Consider the following 21,350-nt stretch of genomic DNA (forward strand, 5'->3'; position numbering starts at 1 on the left):
CGTAATCTTTATACAGATTGATTGAAAACAGATTCTCATTTGCAATACCAACCTAGCTGCACACAGCAGAGTAAAACAAAGCAAAATAAAAGAAGAAAAGTAAGATTAAAAATGTATTTTTAACTTTAATCTGGCAGGATGATTAACCTGCTCAATACCACAGTACATTTAAACACAGTTACACTTTTGTATACCTCTGTGCTTAAGTGAGCAGTTTATTTTCTACTGAAGCAATTACAAAATGCCAAAACAATAAATATGAGGGGAAAAGAGAAATTTGTTCTGGTTTTCACATGTATATTTTCTTTTTTCCCGTATTTTTTTCAAAATACAGTGGGAGCAAAAAGTAAATGAACCCTGAGGAAAATGTGGTCTGATCTTGATCTAAATCCCAAGAATAATAAAGAAGCTTGGTGATTTCAAGTGGGACTTTGTGTGATTTTACGCACAGAGACAAACACATACGTTGTGGTTCTTGTTTTTTTTTTCCAGTTTCCAGTTGTTAAAGTCACTAGTGTTAAGCTTGTCTAACAATGTTAGACTTTCAATGAAAAAAAGGTTGAAAAGGAACCTTCTTTCTTTTGTGTTTATTATTGATGATGATGATGATGGTGGTGGTTACCATAACAATAATAATATGTTATAAAAATACAATTATTATCAGCAATGATAATAACAATGTGATAAAAATAACCACAACACATTCACAACTACGGGCAATTTAGAGTCTTCAATTAAACTACCCTGCATGTATTTGGGAGGAAACCGGAGTGCCCGGAGAAAACCCACCCAGGCACGGGGAGAACATGCAAACTCCACACAGGCGGGGCCGGGGATTGAACCCGGGACCTCAGAACTGTGAGGCAGCTGTGCTAATCAGTCGTCCACCGTAACGCCTATTCATTCATTATTGTAAAAAAAAATGACAGTATATTAATGGCAGCCGTGATCATGTAAAGTAGTCTAAATTTCTCCACTATGTTGCTGTAATCAGTAATCTTACAAAATACAGTATTTTACTGGAGATTGATTTACAGTGTTATGATGGATTAATTTACAATATTTTGCAGGCTCACTGCTGCCAGTACAATGTAATTTTTACAATAAGAAGTTTTACAGTGCAGACGTGTGCCCTTTATAGTTCATAGTGATTGTTTCTTGGTTCTAATTGCTTTGTGACAGATTGATGGTAAATTTGTGCTGGGATTTTCAACAAAGTGCACGAAAGATCCCACTCAAATATAGAATTGAGGCACACAGTAGTTCTGCCTCGTGCATCGGTGCGATATCACAATTTTAACATTTACAGTACTTACTGTAGCGCCGTGAGAAGTGGACGCAGACTTCATGGCTTGCTTAGCAACATGTTGTACATGCGATAATTACGTGTCAATCGTAATGTTAAACTTTTTGTGGTGTTTCCCCGTAATTATAGTTGTCAGGGTTTTACTCACGTTTTTCATTTTTGTTGTGTTGTTGTACTTAATGTAGTGTGTAATTCGTGCGCATGAGTTGCTGATGCTGCTGTCTAACAACAGCACTGTGTAGTAACTGTATGGAGGGGGGCTACGGAGTTAAGGGGACACTGCCCCCGACCCCAGCCCCAGAACCGCCACTGCTCTAGGCTCATGGCAAGACTCCCGGGGCCGGGCCCTCTTTTGGCCGGCTTGCTGCGGAGGTGGTCGCGGGGGGGCTTGTGTGGGGTCGGTTTGCCATGGCCCCCATCTTTGTTCCTCCTGTAAGTCGTCTCCACCTGTCTTCTTCTCTACCAGGTGTGGGTCATCAACTCACAGGTTGCAGGGAGTTGCTCTCTGGCAGGGATGCTGGCTGGATCCTGTGGTTAGTCCCGTTGGTGGGTGAAGGCCTCTTGCGTGGCTGGGATGGTGGCAGCGGTGGGGTCCCTGCGTCCTACTCCTGGGCGATGCTTCATTGGGGCCGGCATGGGTGTTCTCCTGTCTGCTCACCCTTCTGTGGAGAATGGATGAGGTTGAATCCACCCTTCTTTGTTGTGCCAGCCCAGCACCTCCAGCACAATTCTGATGACTCACATGCATGTGAGACAGTGTTGATTCACTCGCATGTCTTCGTAAACACACACCCAGGGGATTTGTTTGCTTGGTGTGCGGCCACTCCCGAATCACAATAAACTACCATTATGACTTTGTGAACTTCCTGCATGGACTGTCCTCTCACTTGCACTCAATTTGTACAGCTGTTTAGGAACTGTAAAGCCACTCCCACCACTAATAGCACTGCCTGACTCACGACCCCTGCCCTTTCCTGTCCCATCCTGTCCAATTTCCTTCTCGTTGCATCGCTTCCTCAGTGGGTGTAACACCACTTTAGAACACGATTCCCATGCAACATTTTGGTAGTCATGTACGGTTTCATTCAGTTCTCTCTTTTCTCTCTGTCTGTCCCCTTTCAAACCTTATTCCGTCAGACAGCATTTTGCAATAAATATTCATCAAGAGAAAAATAACCACAGATGGAGTATATCAAACTCCCCTGTTGCACAGAAAAATTGTACAGGTATAAAAAGGTATACAGATCCTTCATTCAGGTTTAAAAAAAATAATAATAAATAAATAAATAAAAAGAGCGAGAGAGAGAGAGAGAGAGAAATACAGGAGTAACCTTTACTACTGTGATTGAAAGGCAAAAAGCTTTGATTAAGAACTGATTTGCTAATGAGCTCAAACATACAAGCTCCACTTTGAAATTCAGAGGAGGTAATGTCATGATTTGGGCTTTCATGACTTCTTCGATGAAGTAACAATTCCTGCTTTCACTGCACCCTATTTCATTCAGTTGTTGTTTTTCGAGGGGGCTTACTCCATTCAGTCGCTTTGACAGGTAAAATGAATGCTCTATAGTAGTTCTCAAACTTGTTATACTAAGTACCACCGACATAAATAGTCAGCTCTTCAAGTACTACCATAGTGACCAACAGTAAAATACAATAGTAGTAGGACCACAGTCAGTGTTCATCAAATACAAGGCACAACTTTTATTCCTCAACAGTAGATTTAATATTCTGGTTAGCCACTGTAACATTATGCACAGTTTGAACATTTACACGGTGCTTAAATATAGGAAAATGATAACTGTACCTAAATAATGATTCAATAAAAATGCATTCAACATAAAATTTAAATAACATTTGAACTGTAATACATGTTTAAAAACAAACTTTGTAATTGGAAAGTTAAATACAACTGAACTGTGCATAGCAAAGGTATTTGTGAAGGGACAAACTTCAGGTGTACACAAAAAAAAAAAACGTGTGTTGCTTAAACCATCCATCCATTTTCTGAGCCGCTTCTCCTCACTAGGGTCGCGGGCGTGCTGGAGCCTATCCCAGCTGTCATTGGGTAGGAGGCAGGGTACACCCTGAACAGGTTGCCAGCCAATCGCAGGGCACACAAAAACAAACATTGCTTAAACCAATGCAATAAAATATAGAAATACTCATACTTCTTCTTTTCCTTTTGGCTTGTCCCTTTAGGGGTCGCCACAGCGCATCATCCTTTTCCATGTAAGCCTATCTCCTGCATCCTCCTCTCGAAACACCAACTGCCCTCATGTCTTCTCTCACGACATCCATCAACCTTCTCTTTGGTCTTCCTGTCGCTCTCTTGCCGGGCAGCTCCATCCTCATCATCCTTCTTCAGATATACTCACTATTTCTCCTCTGGACGTGTCCAAACCATCGAAGTCTGCTCTCTCTAACTGTCTCCAAAACATCGAACCTTGGCTGTCCCTCTGATGAGCTCATTTCTAATTTTATCCAACCTGGTCACTCCGAGAGCAAACCTCAACATTTTCATTTCCGCCACCTCCAACTCTGCTTCCTGTTGTCTCTTCAGTGCCACTGTCTCTAATCCGTACATCATGGCTGGCCTCACCACTGTTTTATAAACTTTGCTCTTCATCCGAGCAGAGACTCTTCTGTCACATAACACACCTGACACCTTCCTCCACCCGTTCCAACCTGCTTGAACCCGTTTCTTCACTTCCTGACCACACTCACCATTCCTCTGGACGGCTGACCCCAAGTATTTAAAGTCCTCCACCCTTGCTATCTCTTCTCCCTGCAGCCTCACTCTTACCCCATCACCCCTCTCATTCATGCACATATATTCTGTCTTACTTCGGCTAACCTTCATTTCCTCTGTACTTTTCCATCAACATCCTCAAGGCAAATAATGCATCTGTGGTACTCTTTCTAGGCATGAAACCATACTGTTGCTCGCAAATACTCACTTCTGTCCTGAGTCTAGCCTCCACTACTCTTTCCCATAACTTCCTTGTGTGGCTCATCAACTTTATTCCTCTATAGTTGCCACAGCTATGCACATCCCCTTCTTCTTAAAAATGCGCACTAGTACACTTTTCCTCCATTCCTCAGGCATGTTCTTACGCGCTAGAATTCTATTGAACAAGCTGGTCAAAAGCTCCACAGCCACCGCTCCTAGATGCTTCCATATCTCCACAGGAATGTCATCTTACACACCACCATCATATGCTGTCTAGCCACACTCTCCCCTACCACTACGTTACAGTCTGTAACCTACTTCAGATTACATCGTCTGCACAAGATGTAATCATCATGTCAACCAACTCCCGAGATTTTCCTGTCATAGTCCCAACATTCAAAGTCCCCACATTCAGTTCTAGGCTCTTTGCTTTCATCTTGTCTTGCTGCCGAAAAACCCGCTTTCCACCTCTTCTTCTTCTTCGACTTCGCCCCACAGTAGCTGAATTTCCACCGGCCCCCTGCAGGATGACGGCGCCGGTGGCGGACGTTGTTAACCCGGGCCACGACCGATCCGGTACGTAATTCTTTGGATGAACGCTTATACGCTTGTTTGGCAAAGTTTTAAGCCTTTGTATTGTTTCAGTAGAAAAGAACTGTGCCCAGTAGAGCACCAAAGTATACTGAGTCATTTGGTATCAAGTCTACGTGTATTTAAATGCATTGTCGTACTGAGCAGGTAATAATCTAGCCAGACATGAAGTTAAAATAAAATTTAAAAAAAGCCGTGATACTGTAAAGTTATTAGTACATTCGAAACACCATTCATTTGTTTTTAATCAATCTGTTAATTTACATATATGTTTAAGATAATATGTATGAGTATTTCGAATGCAGCCCTATGGGGGGCAGAAGCCAGTGCCTTAGGGGCAGGGTTTAAATTATTTTACCATGGTGTAAATGGGAAGAGAAATGAAGTCGGGGTTATTTTAAAAGAAGAGTTGGCTAAGAATGTCTTGGAGGTGAAAAGATTATCAGATCGAGTGATGAGGCTGAAACTTGAAATTGAGGGTGTTATGTATAATGTGATTAGTGGCTACGCCCCACAGGTAGGATGTGACCTAGAGGTGAAAGAGAAATTCTGGAAGGAGCTAGATTAAGTAGTTCTGAGCATCACAGACAGAGAGAGAGTCGTGATTGGTGCAGATTGTAATGGATGGTGAAGGAAATGGGGGTGATGAAGAAATGATGGGTAAGGATGGCATCCAGGAAAGGAACTTGGAGGGACAGATGGTGGTAGACTTTGGAAAAAGGAGGGAAATGGCTGTAGTGAACACTTTTTTCCAGTAGAGGCAGGAACATACGGTGACCTACAAGAGCGAAGGTAGAAGCATGCAGGTGGATTACATCTTGTGCAGATGATGCAATCTGAAAGAGGTTACCGACTGTAAGGTAGTGGTAGGGGAGAGTGTGGTTAGACAGCATAGGATGGTGGTGTGTAAGATGACTCTGGTGGTGGGGTGGAATATTAAGAAGACAGAGGCAGAGCAGAGAACTGTGTGGTGGAAGTTGAGACAGAACGAGTGTTGTGCAGCTTTTCGGGAAGAGGTGAGATAGGCTCTCGGTGGACAGGAGGAGCTTCCAGAAGACTGGACCACTACAGCCAAGGTGATCAGAGAGGCAGGCAAGAGAGTACTTGGTGTATCTTCTGGCAGGAAAGGAGTGAAGGAGACTTGGTGGTGGAACCTCACAATACAGGTAATCATACAATGAAAAAGGTTAGCTAAGAAGAAGTGGGACACTGAGAGGACCGAGGAGAGGCGAAAGGAATACATTGAGATGCGACATAGGGAAAAGGTTGATGTGGCAAAGGCCAAACAAGAGGCATATGATGACATGTATGGCAGGTTGGACAGAAAGAATACTTTGAGGAGTTGGTGAATGAGGGAAATGAGAGAGAAAGAAGAGTAGAAGAGGCAAGTGTGGTGGACCAGGAAGTGGCAATGAATAGTAAGGGAGAATTTAGAAAGGTATTAAAGAGGATGAAAAATGGAAAGGCAGTTGGTCCTGATGACATTCCTGTGGAGATATGGAAGCATCTAGGAGAGGTGGCTGTGGAGTTTTGGACCAGCTTGTTCAACAGAATTGTAGATGCCTGAGGAATGGAGGAAAAGTGTACTGGTGCGCATTTTTAAGAAGAAGGGTGATGTGCAGAGCTGTGGGAACTATAGAGGAATAAAGTTGATGAGCCACACAATGACGTTATGGGAAAGAGTAGTGGAGGCTACACTCAGGACACAAGTGAGTATTTGCGAGCAACAGTATGGTTTCATGCCTAGAAAGAGTACCACAGATGCATTATTTGCCTTGAGGATGTTGATGGAAAAGTACAGAGAAGGTCAGAAGGAGCTACATTGTGTCTTTGTAGATCTAGAGAAAGCCTATGACAGAGTACCAAGAGACGAACTGTGGTACTGCATGCGGAAGTCTGGAGGGGCAGAGAAATATGTTAGAATAATACAGGACATGTACGAGGGCAGCAGAACAGTGGTGAGGTATCTTGAAGGTGTGACAGAGGAATTTAAGGTGGAGGTGGGACTGCATCAGGGATCAGCCCTGAGCCCCTTCCTGTTTGCAATGGTGATGGATAGGCTGACAGATGAGGTTAGACTGGAATCCCCATGGACCATGATGTTTGCAGATGACATTGTGATCTGCAGTGAAAGCAGGGAGCAGGTGGAGGAACAGTTAGAAAGATGGAGGCATGCACTGGAAAGCAGAGGAATGAAGATTAGCCAAAGTAAGAAAGAATATATGTGCATGAATGAGAGGGGTGGTGGGGGAAGAGTGAGGCAAGAGGGAAAAGAGATAGCAAGGGTGGAGCACTTTAAATACTTGGGGTCAACCGTCCAAGGGCAATGGTAAGTGTGGTCAGGAAATGGAGAAACGGGTCCAAGCAGGTTGGAACGGGTGGAGGAAGGTGTCAGGTGTGTTATGTGACAGAAGAGTCTCTGCTAGGATGAAGGGCAAAGTTTATCAGACAGTGGTGAGGCCAGCTATGATGTACGGATTAGAGACAGTGGCACTGAAGAGACAACAGAAAGCAGAGCTGGAGGTGGCGGAAATTAAGATGTTGAGGTAGTGAGCAGGTTGGATAGGATTAGAAATGAGCTCATCAGAGGGACAGCCAAGGAAGGTCAGATGTTTTGGAGACAAAGTTAGAGAGAGTAGACTTCGATGGTTTGGACACGTCCAGAGGAGAAATGGTGAGTATATTGGTAGAAGGATGATGAGGATGGAGCTGCCAGGCAAGAGAGCTAGAGGAAGACCAAAGAGAAGGTTGATGGATGTCGTGACGGAAGACATGAGGGCAGTTGGTGTTCGAGAGGAGGATGCAGGAGATAGGCTTACACGGAAAAGCATGACGCGCTGTGGCGACCCCTAAAGGGACAAGCCGAAAGAAATAGAAGAAGACATTGAGCGCAACTGTAGTTGCATGTAAAAGTGTGGAAATGTCGAAACTGCGCAATTTTAAAAAAAGATATACTTGACCACATATCACACATTGTTTGCCATTTTTAGTCTCCATGTGTAAAAATCTAAATTTTAAATATTACAAAAACTATTTTTACGCTTTGGCGTCATGTGTCGGCATTGCAGTTCGCTGCATGTACTTCCGGGTTAGACTGCCATGGCTGCGCCCTTCGACTGCTAGCTAAACGTCTCGTCCTCCCTCAACAGTTTTGAGCGCAGAAATGACGTTGAAAGATTTTACCAAGTGGAACAGAATTGTGTCTACGGTGTACGCAATGGGTGTGTGGACTATGATCGGCTCCTTTGCGTACTTTCATTACACTGGTCGTTTCAAAAACAGCACAGGTAAGAAGAGGTTGCTGCTTTTCCTGAAAGAATCAGAGATTACGAGTGTCATATGGTGTAAAATCAGTCAAATGTGGTAGCAAAATGGGATCGAGAAGGAATAGGAAGGCATTTGTGTAAGACTGAAGAATATTAAAAAGTCTAAAGGGTAGGTAGTGGGCTGGGGAGAGAAGAAGCAATGTCAACAAGGTTAAAGGTTGGGACTGTGGGAGAGATTAGGGAAAATAGGGGTTAGGGATGTTAGTTTAGAAGGGCTACTGGGAATGGGAGGTACAGTTAAGATATTAATAGGATTTTTAAGAGACTCAGGGCTTTCTGAAATGATTTAGGAATATAATTTAAAAAATGTAGTATGGATTAAAAGGTCCATCTGATCTAAACATTGGAACAGAAGGGGTTATGCACCAGTAAAATGGCTGCCAACCGCAGTTTAAAGAAAAGAACAGGAACGCTCTCAATGTCTGCTGGTGTAATTTTACGATGTATTCGTTTTGACGAATTGTTAAATTTAGTGGCAAAATCGACATTATTTTGGGGGGGAGTGTTATCTAAAACAAATGTCTGAGGTTCATTTAAGTAGTGACTGTAGTTCTGTCAGCCTCATTTCCACCTGCTAAAGTTCTCTCCTTTGCCCCATCAGACTCAACTCAAAATGAAGAAGAAAAAACAGAAAAGCCGAAGGATCGAAATGAAGTTCTCCACCAGACTGCTCACACAAAAACGATGATCCTCTACAAAAAAGACTTTGTTCCGTACACAACAAGGATCTACAATTTCTTTCAGTCATTCACTGGTGGTCCTGGGACTGGAGACAGTTGAAATTCAAATGGACACTGTAGACTTGTATGGAAGACATGCTTATAATGCCGTGTGAATTAATACATTTGTGTGAGGATGAAATGAAATCAACTGTGGTACATCCTCTAAAAGTACAAGAAGGATACCATCTGCTATTGTACTGAAAATTACATTTGTACTGATGATAAAAGTTCAGTTCTACGGTCAGTACGTGGTGTACAATGTTCTCAGTCATATTCTTCTCCCACACAGACATCAGTCGTTGATCCCCTCATGTCATTTAATGTTACCTTTGAAAACACACATTTTCCTTGACTTCCCTGCACCGTCCTGCGCCCTACCCCGCGTTGGGTGCTGTGTAAACCAAGTGCAGTTTGTGTACATTAACTGCCACATGTGCCTGTGTGGGTTTTCTCCCACATCCCAAAAACATGCATGAATTGGAGACTCTAAATTGCCCGTAGGCATGACTGTGAGTGCGAATGGTTGTTAGTGTCTATGTGCCCTGCGATTGGCTGGCAACCAGTTCAGGGTGTACCCCGCCTCCTGCCCGATGACAGCTGGGATAGGCTCCAGCACGCCCGCGACCCTAGTGAGGACAAGCGGCTCAGAAAATGGATGGATGGATGCTCCAGCCACACACTCAGTCCAGCGGCCAGTGGATGTCATGGAAAATGAAGTGCAATTATGTTGCGGTGCTTCCGGGGCCACTGGGAGCAATTTCGAGTTCTGTGTGTTGCCCAAGGACACTTAGATGACTGATAGTCGTCAGAGCTGGGATTCGAGCTGGCGACATTGCGGTTTCCTTTTAAATTTAGATGTCTTCCTGTTCACACAAAAGATAAGCAGGCTTTTTATGCATTTTGTTCCCTTACTGTGCCAAATGTGAACCGAACTAGGTACGTACGTACGGAACTGCAACGAACTGTTACACTCCTAGCAATTATACATTCACTATGTTTTCAGTTTCACTGTTATAACAGGCCATACGGAAAGTGTTTGAACATTTATTCGATATCCAGTGTGCACTAGTAGAATGACTTGTCTTACTAGTAATGTTTTTTCCCCCACGTCAGTACCAATACAGTACTTTGCTGTGCTGTAATGTGAGTGAAACTCCAGAAGAGGCCACTTGAGGGGGACAAGGGTTCTTACAGTTTATGCCATAGATATGAACCATAGGTAGATCCGACACGCTCTTCGTTGCGTGTCGACGCAAAAGCTACTGGGGGCAAAGTGTCGGCGTGTTCCATGTCTGTGGACTGCACGAAAACCAAAATGACCAAGGATGTCTGCACACTCATGTACTACATAGATGCACACAACGCCGTACAATCACAAGTGGAAAACTGTGAGGCTCACCCCCCCCCCCCCCCCCCGCTTCCAAATGTTATATTTTGATAACACACACTTTGAGGTTGACCAAAAATGTAAACCTCATGAAAATTTGTTGAGAAATTAGCAAGTTATGACTTACTTTTAATACTATGACTTACTTTTAATACACATGCATTGCCTTTGATGGGAACATTGCCCCAACCAATGTGGCCCCCACGGAGGCACGTCGCTGAGCCTGACGTCGACAGCGTGCTCGTGAATCTAGTCTTCTCTATATCTGTGCTTCACGACACTGTGTGGGTACGTGCGTGGTACACGAGTATAGGTGTCATTGTACAGAGAAACATTGCAAAAAGAATGAAGGTGATCATTCAAAGAGTGACGAGGGCGTCTGTCGCAGGTAAACAGTTATTTTGATTTGAAAAACTGTGCTATGTGTTTGGGATCTGTCGACCAATTCATTGGCGTCTTGATTAAACTAGCTAGCTTAGCATTAGCACGACTTCACAGGAGGCTACTTTACTAAAAAAACAAAGACAATGTTAACAAATTAAAGTTAGGTTAGTTAGGTTTTAGGACACAACAATTATAATACCACTAGTGCAGAGCTATTATATCGTTTGGAAACGGCTGCCTCCACTTTATGCTTACTCATCCTCACACGTGCGCAGCCGCTGCACTTGAGCGACTCACAACTTTTTTTCTCTCATTCCCCCCCCCCTGCAGTGGGAGACGATCAGATATGTTCAATTGGACGGGGATTGTGTGTGCTGCTTGGTATGTCTGTGGACGACACCCACACAGATGCCGATTACATGTAAGTTCATGAGGGACCCCGAATAAAGACGGATCTTACAATGAAATACCTTTTTTTTTTTTTTTTGCATTTTTTTTTTTAGACATTTTATTTTTAAGAACAATCCTTTCCCATCAAGTGAGCAAATTTGTTTTCTGATTGCAATTAAACGCTGTAACATTGAGGGCAAACCCAGTGATGATTACATCATATTGTAATAGCTGAGCTCCTTTGAGTGTGGGCCTGTTGGTTGGCAGTTGTGACATCAGCTTCAACGTTGGCTCGAGACAGGATGCCTGGGCGTGTCATTCATTCACACACACACACACACACACATACATATATATATATATATATAAATATAAAGGACTTCAATGACACATGTAATAAAAGCGACCAGTTTAATTAAAGAAAATCTGAAACTTTAAAATTCAAAAAATTCAAACACAAATCCTTTTATTAGGGAAAACAAATTTAAAATTAATGTTCTGTACGTGTGCATATTTGGCAATGTTCAGACCTAAATCACATTCAAACTCATGTTTTACTACTGCTGCTAATACTATGACTACTACTATTACCACTTGACTGCATCAAAGGTATTTAACTCTTGAAATCAGATGGTAACATATTTTCCATGGATGACTCCACTGGTCCAGTGGTCTCCTTTCAAGCTAGGTAGATATATTATTTTCTTGATCAGATTCGGTTGTGGCGCAAAAAGAATTTTCTACGTTTTTCTTCTTGCCTGCAGAGTACGCAAAGTCTTGAACCTGCGGTTGTTTGAGGATGAAAATGGTCGGCCATGGAGCAAAAGTGTCATGGATCGGGACTATGAAGTGCTGTGTGTGAGCCAGTTCACACTACAGTGTATACTGAAGGGTAACAAGCCGGACTACCACTTGGCTATGCCTGCGGAATTGGCCCAACCTTTTTATGGCAGCATCCTGGAGAACATGAGGAGTGCCTACAAGCCTGAGCTTGTTAAAGGTGGGTCAACTAATGACACCTTCATATGGTATGTTCTGCTGCAGTTTGACATTACATAATATTTGGTAAAAGATGATTTGTGCCTGAAAATTTACAAGTGCACTCAGTGGGCAAAAAATTTGGTACTAATTATTATTACTAATTAGCTTGTTAGGTAAGCCTCACAAGGCTCTGACGTCCAATGTATTATTTGTGAAGCTTTTTAAAAAAAAATTTTTTTTTATTTTTTTTTTAAGTTGGCCCTCAGCGTTTTGGCTGCATGTTACCATAATGCATACAATGAACAATCGTTGTGGCGGCGAGCTTGATTTCATCTTTTTGACTGGAGGCTGGCCTGACTGCAGGAAAAAACGCCAGGAGTAAATAAAGAGGCAAATCACAACTGTGTAGTTCTTTGCAGTTTGCAACCATGACTGACCTATGGTGAACCAGAAAAATGGAGCCTTGTTCTTGAAAATTCACTGTATTGACGGGGATTTTTTAATGAAACGTCAATGCTTGCAGCCTGATGTTTTTGTATCCGCTTCCATTGAGTTGCACTTCATTACAGCACGTTTTAATAGCATATTTATTCAGTTAGCCTTTGGTAAATATGAAATTCTTAGGTAAAATGTTTTTTTAATTATGAATAATTTATTCTCATTTTAAATTACATTTTTCACTGAAAGCTGTTCACCCTATCGGTTCAAAAGCAGTGCAATATAAATACAGATGTTTCCCTAATGAGGAATAATCACGATTAATAAGCGTGTTACAATATTGATAAAAATAACCGACTTATCATTTTGTCATCATCGTTGAGAAACAGTCCTCAACGGTAGGGAGGGTGGGGATTCTCAGCAAACATTTTCCGATCGAAATATGATACTCAATGGGGGGGATCATAACTTTTATGAACAGAATTTCTAGGCGCAGCCGAGGTGTAGAGGGGGTCCGGTTTGGTGGCCTCAGTATTGTATCTCTGCTTTTTGGAGATGATGTGGTTTTGTTGGCTTAATCAAGCCGTGATCTCCAACTCTCACTGGAGCGGTTCGTAGCCGAGTGTGAACCGGCTGGGATGAGAATCAGCACCTCCAAATCTGAGACCATGGTCCTCAGTCGGAAAAGGGTGGCGTACCCTCTCCTGGTCGGGGATGATATCCTGCCCCAAGTGGAAGAGTTCAAGTTTCTTGGGGTCTTGTTCACAAGTGAGGGAAGAATGCAACGAGAGATCAACAGGCGGATCGGTGCAGCATCTGCAGTGATGCAGACTTTGTATCGATCCGTTGTGGTAAAGAAGGAGCTACGCCTAAAGGCGAAGCTCTCAATTTATCATTCGATCTACGTTCCTACCCTCACCTATGGTCACGAGCTGTGGGCCGACATCGAGAGGAGCCACATAAGGTGGCTGGGGCGTCTGATTCGGATGCCTCCCAGGCGAGGTGTTCCGGGCACGACCCAGGACACGCTGGAGAGACTACGTCTCTCGGCTGGCCTGTGAACGCCACGGGATCCCCCCGGAAGAGCTGGATGAAGTGGCTGGGGAGAGGGAAGTCTTGGCGTCCCTGCTAAAGCTACTGCCCCCACGACCCGACCTTGTATAAGCGGTAGAAAATGAATGGAAGGATACACACACACAGAGCGCTGTTGCTTGAAGGTGCGTTAAACTTGCTTTGCCCTTAATCTGGAGAACATTGATTCTTAGTGTGGCACAGTGCGCCACAGTGCTATTAATCAACAACCTCGTTTAGAATTTGCGTAAAACAAGCTGCGGGGAAAAAAACTCAACTTAGATCAATACTGGGTTGTCCTGCAACTTAAAGCAGTTTTGGGTGCTGCAAAGTGGTTTGCTAAGCGCTGTTATGGTGACACTGAACTGGGTCTGAACACCAGGGAGCAGAACACCTCGGCCTAGCTGGGTAGGAGTGAGCACTTCTAATTAGCCTCAGAGAGGAAATATGATTATGCAGCATTCTCCTAGCATGGACCAAATCCTTAGTGTGCACATAGGGTCATTAATCTCGCTGACCCAGTGGAAGAACATGTAGGCTATTGTCACACTCTGAAGATCACTTTATCCTTATTTGTCCCAAAATGCCTGTGGGCTCCACCTAATCATACAGTAGATTTTGTAACACGCTATCTTTCTGGTATCTCGAAGTTTGAACTCCCTGAAAGCTGTCCAATTTGGACCTCAACCAAAATGTTACTGAAAAAGGAGTTTTCTTTTAATAGTTGACGAAATAAAATTTTGACCGGCGTCATGGAAGGGATTGTGGTCAAACAATAGCATTGTACTTCCATGGAGTGTCATTTCTGCCATATTATCATTATTTGTAAGATTTAAAATTGGTAGTTGTGATCTTAAATATGCAAAGTATTAACAACATTTTAGAGGACACCAACATGCATTGCTTACATATTTGCCTTGTGTTTTAGATGGAAAGTTTGGGGCCTTTATGCAGGTACACATTCAAAATGATGGTCCTGTTACCATTGAGCTGACATCACCTTCTGTTCCTTCGGATCCCCGACAGGTACTGAATGTTTTAATATACATATTTACCTTTTTTTTTTTTTTTTTTTTTTTTTTTTTTTTTTTTTTGGGGGGGGGGGGGGGGCGGCGGGCTGACAAAACACCTGACAAAGGTGCAGTTATCTGCTCGACTAATAAGTCAGTTGTCGTGCTCATCATCATCTTCATACCTCAGTATGAACCACTAGATGGTGCTAGATACGTGTTTTTTGTTGTTGTTTTTTTTTTTTTTTTTTTGGTGCAGCCAAAGTTCCTGCTCATGTTAATACGCAAAATTGCCGCCAAAGCCCTGCGCAACAATTGCAGCAGTGGTCTGAAATTGCACTTGGCCATGCTTCACCCATTTCATGCATCTTTTAATGCCTAAATTTGTAACTCCCAGCAGCAGACGAAGTGACATGGAAAACAATGAAGTGGAAATAAATTTCCATTTCCTTGTGTTCTTTAAATCTGTCCCTCAATATCACATTACACCTGAGATTATGCCGTTCTTCATATATTCTGGTCACTACTAAAGAATCCACCCAGTGTCCTTGTTGCTTTACACAGCGGACTTTGGCTGCCTTCCCCGTAGTGGGTTCAGCTTGCTGGCCCAAAAGAAGGGATGTTAAAAAGTCCTCAGAATTTTAAGCTTGTCTGTTGGGATGTTTAGCTATGGGCAATGAGGAACTGAAGCCAAGGCTCAACATTCGGGATAAAGGGCCAACCAATAGGGCAAGTTTGGCAGAGAGTGCCCAATGACCAACATAGTTTGTGCCGTTCTTTCCATGAGTCTGGGATTTTGTATCTCAAGAAGCCATCCAACAAGTAAAAATGCCTTTTTTTATGATACTGAGCAGTGGGACGAGAGGAGAGAAATATTTGTTTTGACTGTAATGTTGTTTGGCGTGTGTGTGTATGTTATGGTAGAATATTGAGCACAATTATTATCATGTATGATGGTGGCAGAGTTGATTAAAAATGATGAAAAAACAAACAGATTTTATCACATTTAATTGATTTATTTTCACATTTGTTTAAATTCAAATGAATTGCCTTATATCTAAATGTGTATTAAAACACATTTTAAAATAGACTTCCGGTTATTCCAGTCGTTCACATACCAGTAGAAATTAATAATACAAGCAAAACATCGTGATGATGAAAATATCCTCCTCACAGACATTGTCAATACTGGGTGGGGTATGTTATTTTGAACTGGCAACTACTATGAATAGGAAATACCATATTGGGGGGGGGGGGGGGGGGATATTTAAATATGCCTGAGAATATTCTCATTCATTCAGGTCATTTATAGATTTAAATAAGATTTTCCTGAATTGGAATTAGGGATTAAGTAATTTTTTGGCTTGATTTAAATAATGATTTGGGGGGGGGGGGGTTGTCAGGTAGTGATTTAGATTGTGATTTAAATGAAACAGCCTTGAATGGTGGTACCACATAATATTCCTGTTTTCTGACAGTAAGTTTGCTTTCATGTGGAATGTTAATGGAGTCAAACCTACAAATAACTGTCTCTTTCAATAACCTAACATTTTATGCAATAGCTTACCAGCCTTTTTCACTTCACGGATAGCATACTTTTGTCTTTACTGTTTTGAGGAGAGCAAATGGCACAGCTTTCCTTAGGAGTGTGTGTGTGTGTCTAAACTGCAAGGTGTCCCAGTCACAACAATGCTCTCTGCCACACCAATGCGCACTCCATTGTTGTGATCTTTCGACAATCAAGAATAGCTCAAGAGGAGAAAGAAATAGAAGCTGTCCTGTACTCTCAAAATAACTGATGAATACCGTTTTCTGCAGTTTATAAATATCCACATGCACTCTATGGTTCATTTTCATATAATTTGACCAATAACGGAAAATATATTTTAAAAAAAATATATATAATTCAGCTATTTTTTTAATGCCACCTTGATTTTTATATGAATATCTCCCATGCTGAAACAGCCGCACTGAAATATTTTCAAAATGTTATTGATGATTTCAATTCTTAGGCATTCATAGTAAAGGCACTCCTTATTGAGAGAGAAAACGGTGGTAGCCGATTGAGATTCTTCTTTTTATAACAGTAAAGACAAAAGTGGATAACAGTAAAGACACAAACTTACAAAAAATCGTTTGAGTTGCACAATTTACATGCATTGCCCTTAAAACTATGTGGATAAGAAGTGCTTAAATAATCCTAACTACTCCTTAACCCATTACACTCTTGTCTTTATGCACACGTAATAACCGTAAAGACATGCAATACTTTAGACAGTTTAAATTCATACATATTCATGCATATCTCATAAATAACACCATAACTTGCGATCTGCTATTGCATGAATGCAAAATGGCTGTCTCATTCTGGCACTTAAGCTCACAGATTCCTCTGGTGTATTGGAACAACATAATGAGGATCTGGGTGGCCCCACACCCAGCAACAAATAACTTACGACTATGCGAATTTCTTGAGTATCCCCTCACTCACACTCTGGTCCTATGGACGTTATAATTTACATAGCCACTCCCACCACACTACAGTCGTACAGGCGGGTTCACGACCCTTGTCCTGCATGCGTCCCCTCCTGTCCTTGTCCTGTTTTATCTTGTCCTTTTCTTCCCTCACATGGTGTAGCAACACTGCCCCATAAAACACTCATATCTAATGTGTCATTGTTCTAGGTATATAATGATTTACTTTCCGCAACTTGTTTATAGCTAGTGCTTTGTCTTTTTTTTCCTCACTCCCCTTTAGAAACCTTGTTCTGTTTGACTGATCGACTTCGATTCTCAATAAATATCCATCAAAATACTAAGAAACCACAGCAGCAGCTTAAAAAGTCCACTGTGACACAGTAAAACTGTTCTGGCATGAAATGGTACAGGTCCTCCTTTCTGCTTCACCTCACAGCCGAACAGGACAAAAAAAAAAAAATGATTCGCATCTTCAGAAAACATGTTGCAACTCATGAAACTTCATTTCGGACACCTAATGGTGAAGAAATTTTTGGATTGAAAGTTTGAAAAATATTGCTTTAGAATACCTTTTTCTTCTTAGAAACAATTATGACCTTATGATGGTTAACTGCCAGTAATTCAATACTCATATCGGTGAAATTAATAGATTTTTCATGAGGAAATTCAGTGGCCCATGTCTTTACCGTTATTGATCAAATTATATGAATTTGACCAACCTACACAATTGCAGGTGTCATTAGCTCATTTAGAATAATAATTGATTAAAGATGCTTTACACAAGTAGACTTGACTATTGTAATGGTCTTCTGACTGGACTCCCCCAAAAGAGCATTAAATAGCTGCAGCTCATTCATATTACTCCAATTCTAAAGTCTTTACACTGGCTTCCAGTCATCTTTAGAATAGATTTGATAGTTCTGCTACTGGTCTATAAATCACTAAACAGTTTGGGTCCTGAATACATGAAATACATGCTAATGGGATATAAACCCAGTAGAGCTCTGAGATCGACAGACTCAGGTCAAATAGTGGAGCACAGAGTCCAAAGCAAACACGGTCAAGCAGCATTTAGCTATTATGCTGCACACAAATGCAATAAGTTGCCAACACAAGACGTCAGCCCCAAGTGTGCATGTTTTTAAGTCGAGGTTAAAAACCCTTCTTTTTTCCCATGCATTTCCACTTTTAAACATGTCTTGCACTGTATGCTGTTTTAGTTCTATTATAATACTTTTTTATCTTTTTAAAAATGTTTATAAGCTCTATTTTTCTTTGTTTTTTAAAATGCTTTTAATCATGGAAAGCACATTGTTACCTTGTGTAGGAAATGCGCTACATAAATAAATTCGCTTTGCTTTGAATGTAGCCTCACGTCACGCCTCCCTCCCCCATCGCGTCTCTGACTAAAGCCACGCTCCACACTAACAGAAATGTGCACAAGACATGCGTTGTTTTGTCTCGAGAACTGTCCACTCAGCAAGTAATTGTTTAATATCTTGAAAACACATTTTGATACAACTAATACATTTTTAATGGCTGGCCTGCTCTTCATTTTAGTAGTACTCTATTGAAAACAACGAGATGCATCACTTCTTCTTCCTCTTTGTGAGAAAAATTTGTGTAATGTACTGTGTTTTGTAGCACTTACCAGACACACTCTTTAGTTTAAAGTATAAAAAACATATTTCATGGTAATTGTTTACACATGCGAGAGACTTGAATCATAAAAGCAATAGAATTCTGTGTTATTTGTTTCTGTATGTTCGGTAGTGCTCTTTGGATAGTCCTGTTGCATGAGGTCATGCCCAAGCTCTTTCTAAACATCTTAGATTTTTAACTGTTGGTATTATTTTGACAGATATTGCAATTAGTTTCCTTTACAATCCCACACGGTAGTGGGATTGAGAAAACCTTGCTTTTGAAAAACTGCTTGAAAATACTCTGGATGATTGTTTTATTTCATTACACTGTAGGTTTTAAAAAAGCGTGGATTATAACCTGAATGATTAATCAACTAAGCGTGCCTATTTTTACTATTTTTTTCCTCAGTCGTCTAAGCAAGAGAAGCAGCAGCCAAGGAAAGAAAAGGGACGATCCAAGGGCCCCTCCGAGTCAAGCAAGGAGAAGAGTGCCCTACGTTCCCGACAGGACACTAATCCGAGTAGTGGGGCAGAGGGTGACGTGTCTTCAGAAAGAGAGCCCTAGATCTCCAGACTGAGCGAGTATACATGTCAATGTATAGTTAAGTCCCAAAGAAGGAAAATGACAAGGTCTTTAAATTATTCTTGCCTTTATCAATTATGTGTTTAATTGAAAGTTCTGGCAGCTAATAGTGTTAGTTATTATACGCATGGCAGTGTGAAACACGTTTTCTTTAGTTGTTTGCTTCTGAGTCTCAAATTCAAAAGCATAGTATAGTGGAGTGCAGTTTCCATCAGACGGCAACAATCTCGTCGTCATGCTATACTCTTAAAATTGACATCCACTTATTATTTTACGAAAAAGAACACAACAGACATTAATTATTACAGTAGACGCGAGTCAAAAAGTCTTTTGCCTAAAAAAATGCAACTGCTTGACAATTAGTCAATTGGCGCACAGCATTCACACTGTATATTTACATTTGGCAACCCAATTAAATGGGATCTTGCTTTAAGTGTTTTTCAATCTGTCGCACTATATGCAAATGTATGTTTCAAACAGTGCATAACAATTTACCCGGAACTTTGTGCATTTTGTCCAACATTTATGTACATCTATGCTTAGTAACCACAGAGATGTATGACCTGATTAAAATTTAAGATTGTTTAATGGCCAGCTCTACATATAGACAGGTATGTTTTGCTGCGGTCACATTTGTTGTTCCTATTTTAAGCTTTTGCTGCTGTGAGATAAAATAAATAAATAAATTATCTCTTTGAAAAAACTCTATCATCAGACCATCACGCTCATCAGGTTTTCAGTGTGTATCCATGCACACTCATTAAAAACATGGCCACAGGATCTACCAAAATATTAAGTTGGAATGACATGAAACTATGAGTGAAAATTAATATCTTGTCTTGGTTGATTCTTATTAGACACACGTCTTAGAACTAACAGAAGTTAAATAATCAGCTGAGTCATTAAAACAATGACAATTTATATTTGATGTCCAGTGGTACCTTGACTTACGAACTGAATTTGTTCCAAGCTTGTATATCAAATTACTATTCCTACTAAAATGAATTGAAAGGACAGATCCAGCCCCCAAACAAATTTTTTTGTTGCTTAAGGAAAAACAACGATCGATGAAAAATAAAGGAATATAAAGAAATAAACTGGCTTTATTTGTAATTACTGTACATTGGCACAAGCCGAGTCACAACAGTAACCGTAGCGTAGTGTGTTTGTGTGTGCCTTTAAGAAGTAGGGGCTTAATATTTGATGTTATGAACATGACCAGTTCATCTTCATGTTGTTGTGTAAATGTGAGTTGTGGCTAACTGGAGCTCTGAATATTATCATTTTGTTTTTGTGTTTCTGGTTCAATTTGGTGGCGCGAATGAAAAAAAATGACAGAGGCAGAAAACCACCACGTCTTAAGTGCTGGGTTTTCACAAATGATAGTTGTTTATTCAAGCTGTAATTTATTAAACCCGTTTGTGCGGTGAATATTTGGTCATACATGAACTAGAAAAAAAAAGAGACCACACATTACCTAGCTTTACGAGTTGAGTTGAGCGAGAATGTTGTGAAAAAGTATTGGGCTCCTTCTCAAATACTTTTTTTTGCATAGTTTTCTCACTTTAAGATCATCAAACAAATGTAAGTATCAGCCAAAGAAAAAATGCTATTTTTAAATGGTAATTTTATTTATTAAGGAAAACTATTCACTATAACGATTTAAAGTTACCTGGACCTGTGTGGAAAAAGTAATGGCCCTTTAAACCTAATTAACTGGTTGTGCTGCCCTCAGCAGCAACTGAAATCAAGTGTTTCTATAACTTGCAAAACCAAAAGCACCAATGGAGGGTTTTGCTTTTAAGATCATGCCACAGCATTTCAAGCGGATTCAAGTCCGGACTTTGACTAGGCTACTACAAACCCCCCCCCCACAGGGCAAGTAGTGTTGAATATTTTTTTTCCCCCCTTAATAAGTAGCATCACAATTTAAAAACTTTGTTTACTTGGCTTATCTGATATTTACATTTGTTTGATGATTGTAAACAAAGGGGGTAAACTATGCAAAAAGTAAGAATTTGAGAAGAGGGCTGGTACTTTTTCACGGCACTGTATATGAAGGTTGTCCATCTACAGCTGTGCACATC

At 41.1% G+C, this 21,350-nt stretch overlaps 2 protein-coding genes across 2 annotated transcripts; both read left to right on the forward strand.

Moving 5' to 3' along the window:
* The first annotated feature begins 7,948 nt into the window (after positions 1-7,948).
* On the forward strand, positions 7,949-9,145 carry LOC133404444 (small integral membrane protein 26-like). The gene is made up of 2 exons (XM_061680344.1): positions 7,949-8,137; positions 8,778-9,145. The coding sequence occupies exons 1-2, from the start codon at positions 8,014-8,016 to the stop codon at positions 8,954-8,956; spliced, it is 303 nt and encodes a 100-aa protein (XP_061536328.1). The 5' UTR covers positions 7,949-8,013; the 3' UTR covers positions 8,957-9,145.
* Positions 9,146-10,556: 1,411 nt separating this feature from the next.
* dtd1 (D-aminoacyl-tRNA deacylase 1) lies at positions 10,557-20,360 on the forward strand. The gene is made up of 5 exons (XM_061679454.1): positions 10,557-10,673; positions 11,000-11,090; positions 11,824-12,059; positions 14,478-14,575; positions 19,090-20,360. Exons 1-5 carry the CDS (start codon positions 10,631-10,633, stop codon positions 19,243-19,245), a joined length of 624 nt encoding a protein of 207 aa, XP_061535438.1. The 5' UTR covers positions 10,557-10,630; the 3' UTR covers positions 19,246-20,360.
* The last annotated feature ends 990 nt before the right edge of the window (positions 20,361-21,350 follow it).

Source organism: Phycodurus eques, chromosome 6 (genome assembly GCF_024500275.1).
Source record: "Phycodurus eques isolate BA_2022a chromosome 6, UOR_Pequ_1.1, whole genome shotgun sequence".
Lineage (NCBI taxonomy): Eukaryota > Metazoa > Chordata > Actinopteri > Syngnathiformes > Syngnathidae > Phycodurus > Phycodurus eques.

What these genes read in the sequence shown, in the direction of transcription:
- LOC133404444 (XM_061680344.1), top strand. Translation starts at nt 8,014, where the DNA reads ATGACGTTGAAAGATTTTACCAAGTGGAACAGAATTGTGTCTACGGTG. An exon ending in TCGTTTCAAAAACAGCACAG is followed by an intron (nt 8,138 to 8,777) that starts GTAAGAAGAGGT and finishes TTGCCCCATCAG; the next exon opens with ACTCAACTCAAAATGAAGAA.
- dtd1 (XM_061679454.1), top strand. Translation starts at nt 10,631, where the DNA reads ATGAAGGTGATCATTCAAAGAGTGACGAGGGCGTCTGTCGCAG. An exon ending in CACACAGATGCCGATTACAT is followed by an intron (nt 11,091 to 11,823) that starts GTAAGTTCATGA and finishes TCTTGCCTGCAG; the next exon opens with AGTACGCAAAGTCTTGAACC. An exon ending in CAAGCCTGAGCTTGTTAAAG is followed by an intron (nt 12,060 to 14,477) that starts GTGGGTCAACTA and finishes CTTGTGTTTTAG; the next exon opens with ATGGAAAGTTTGGGGCCTTT.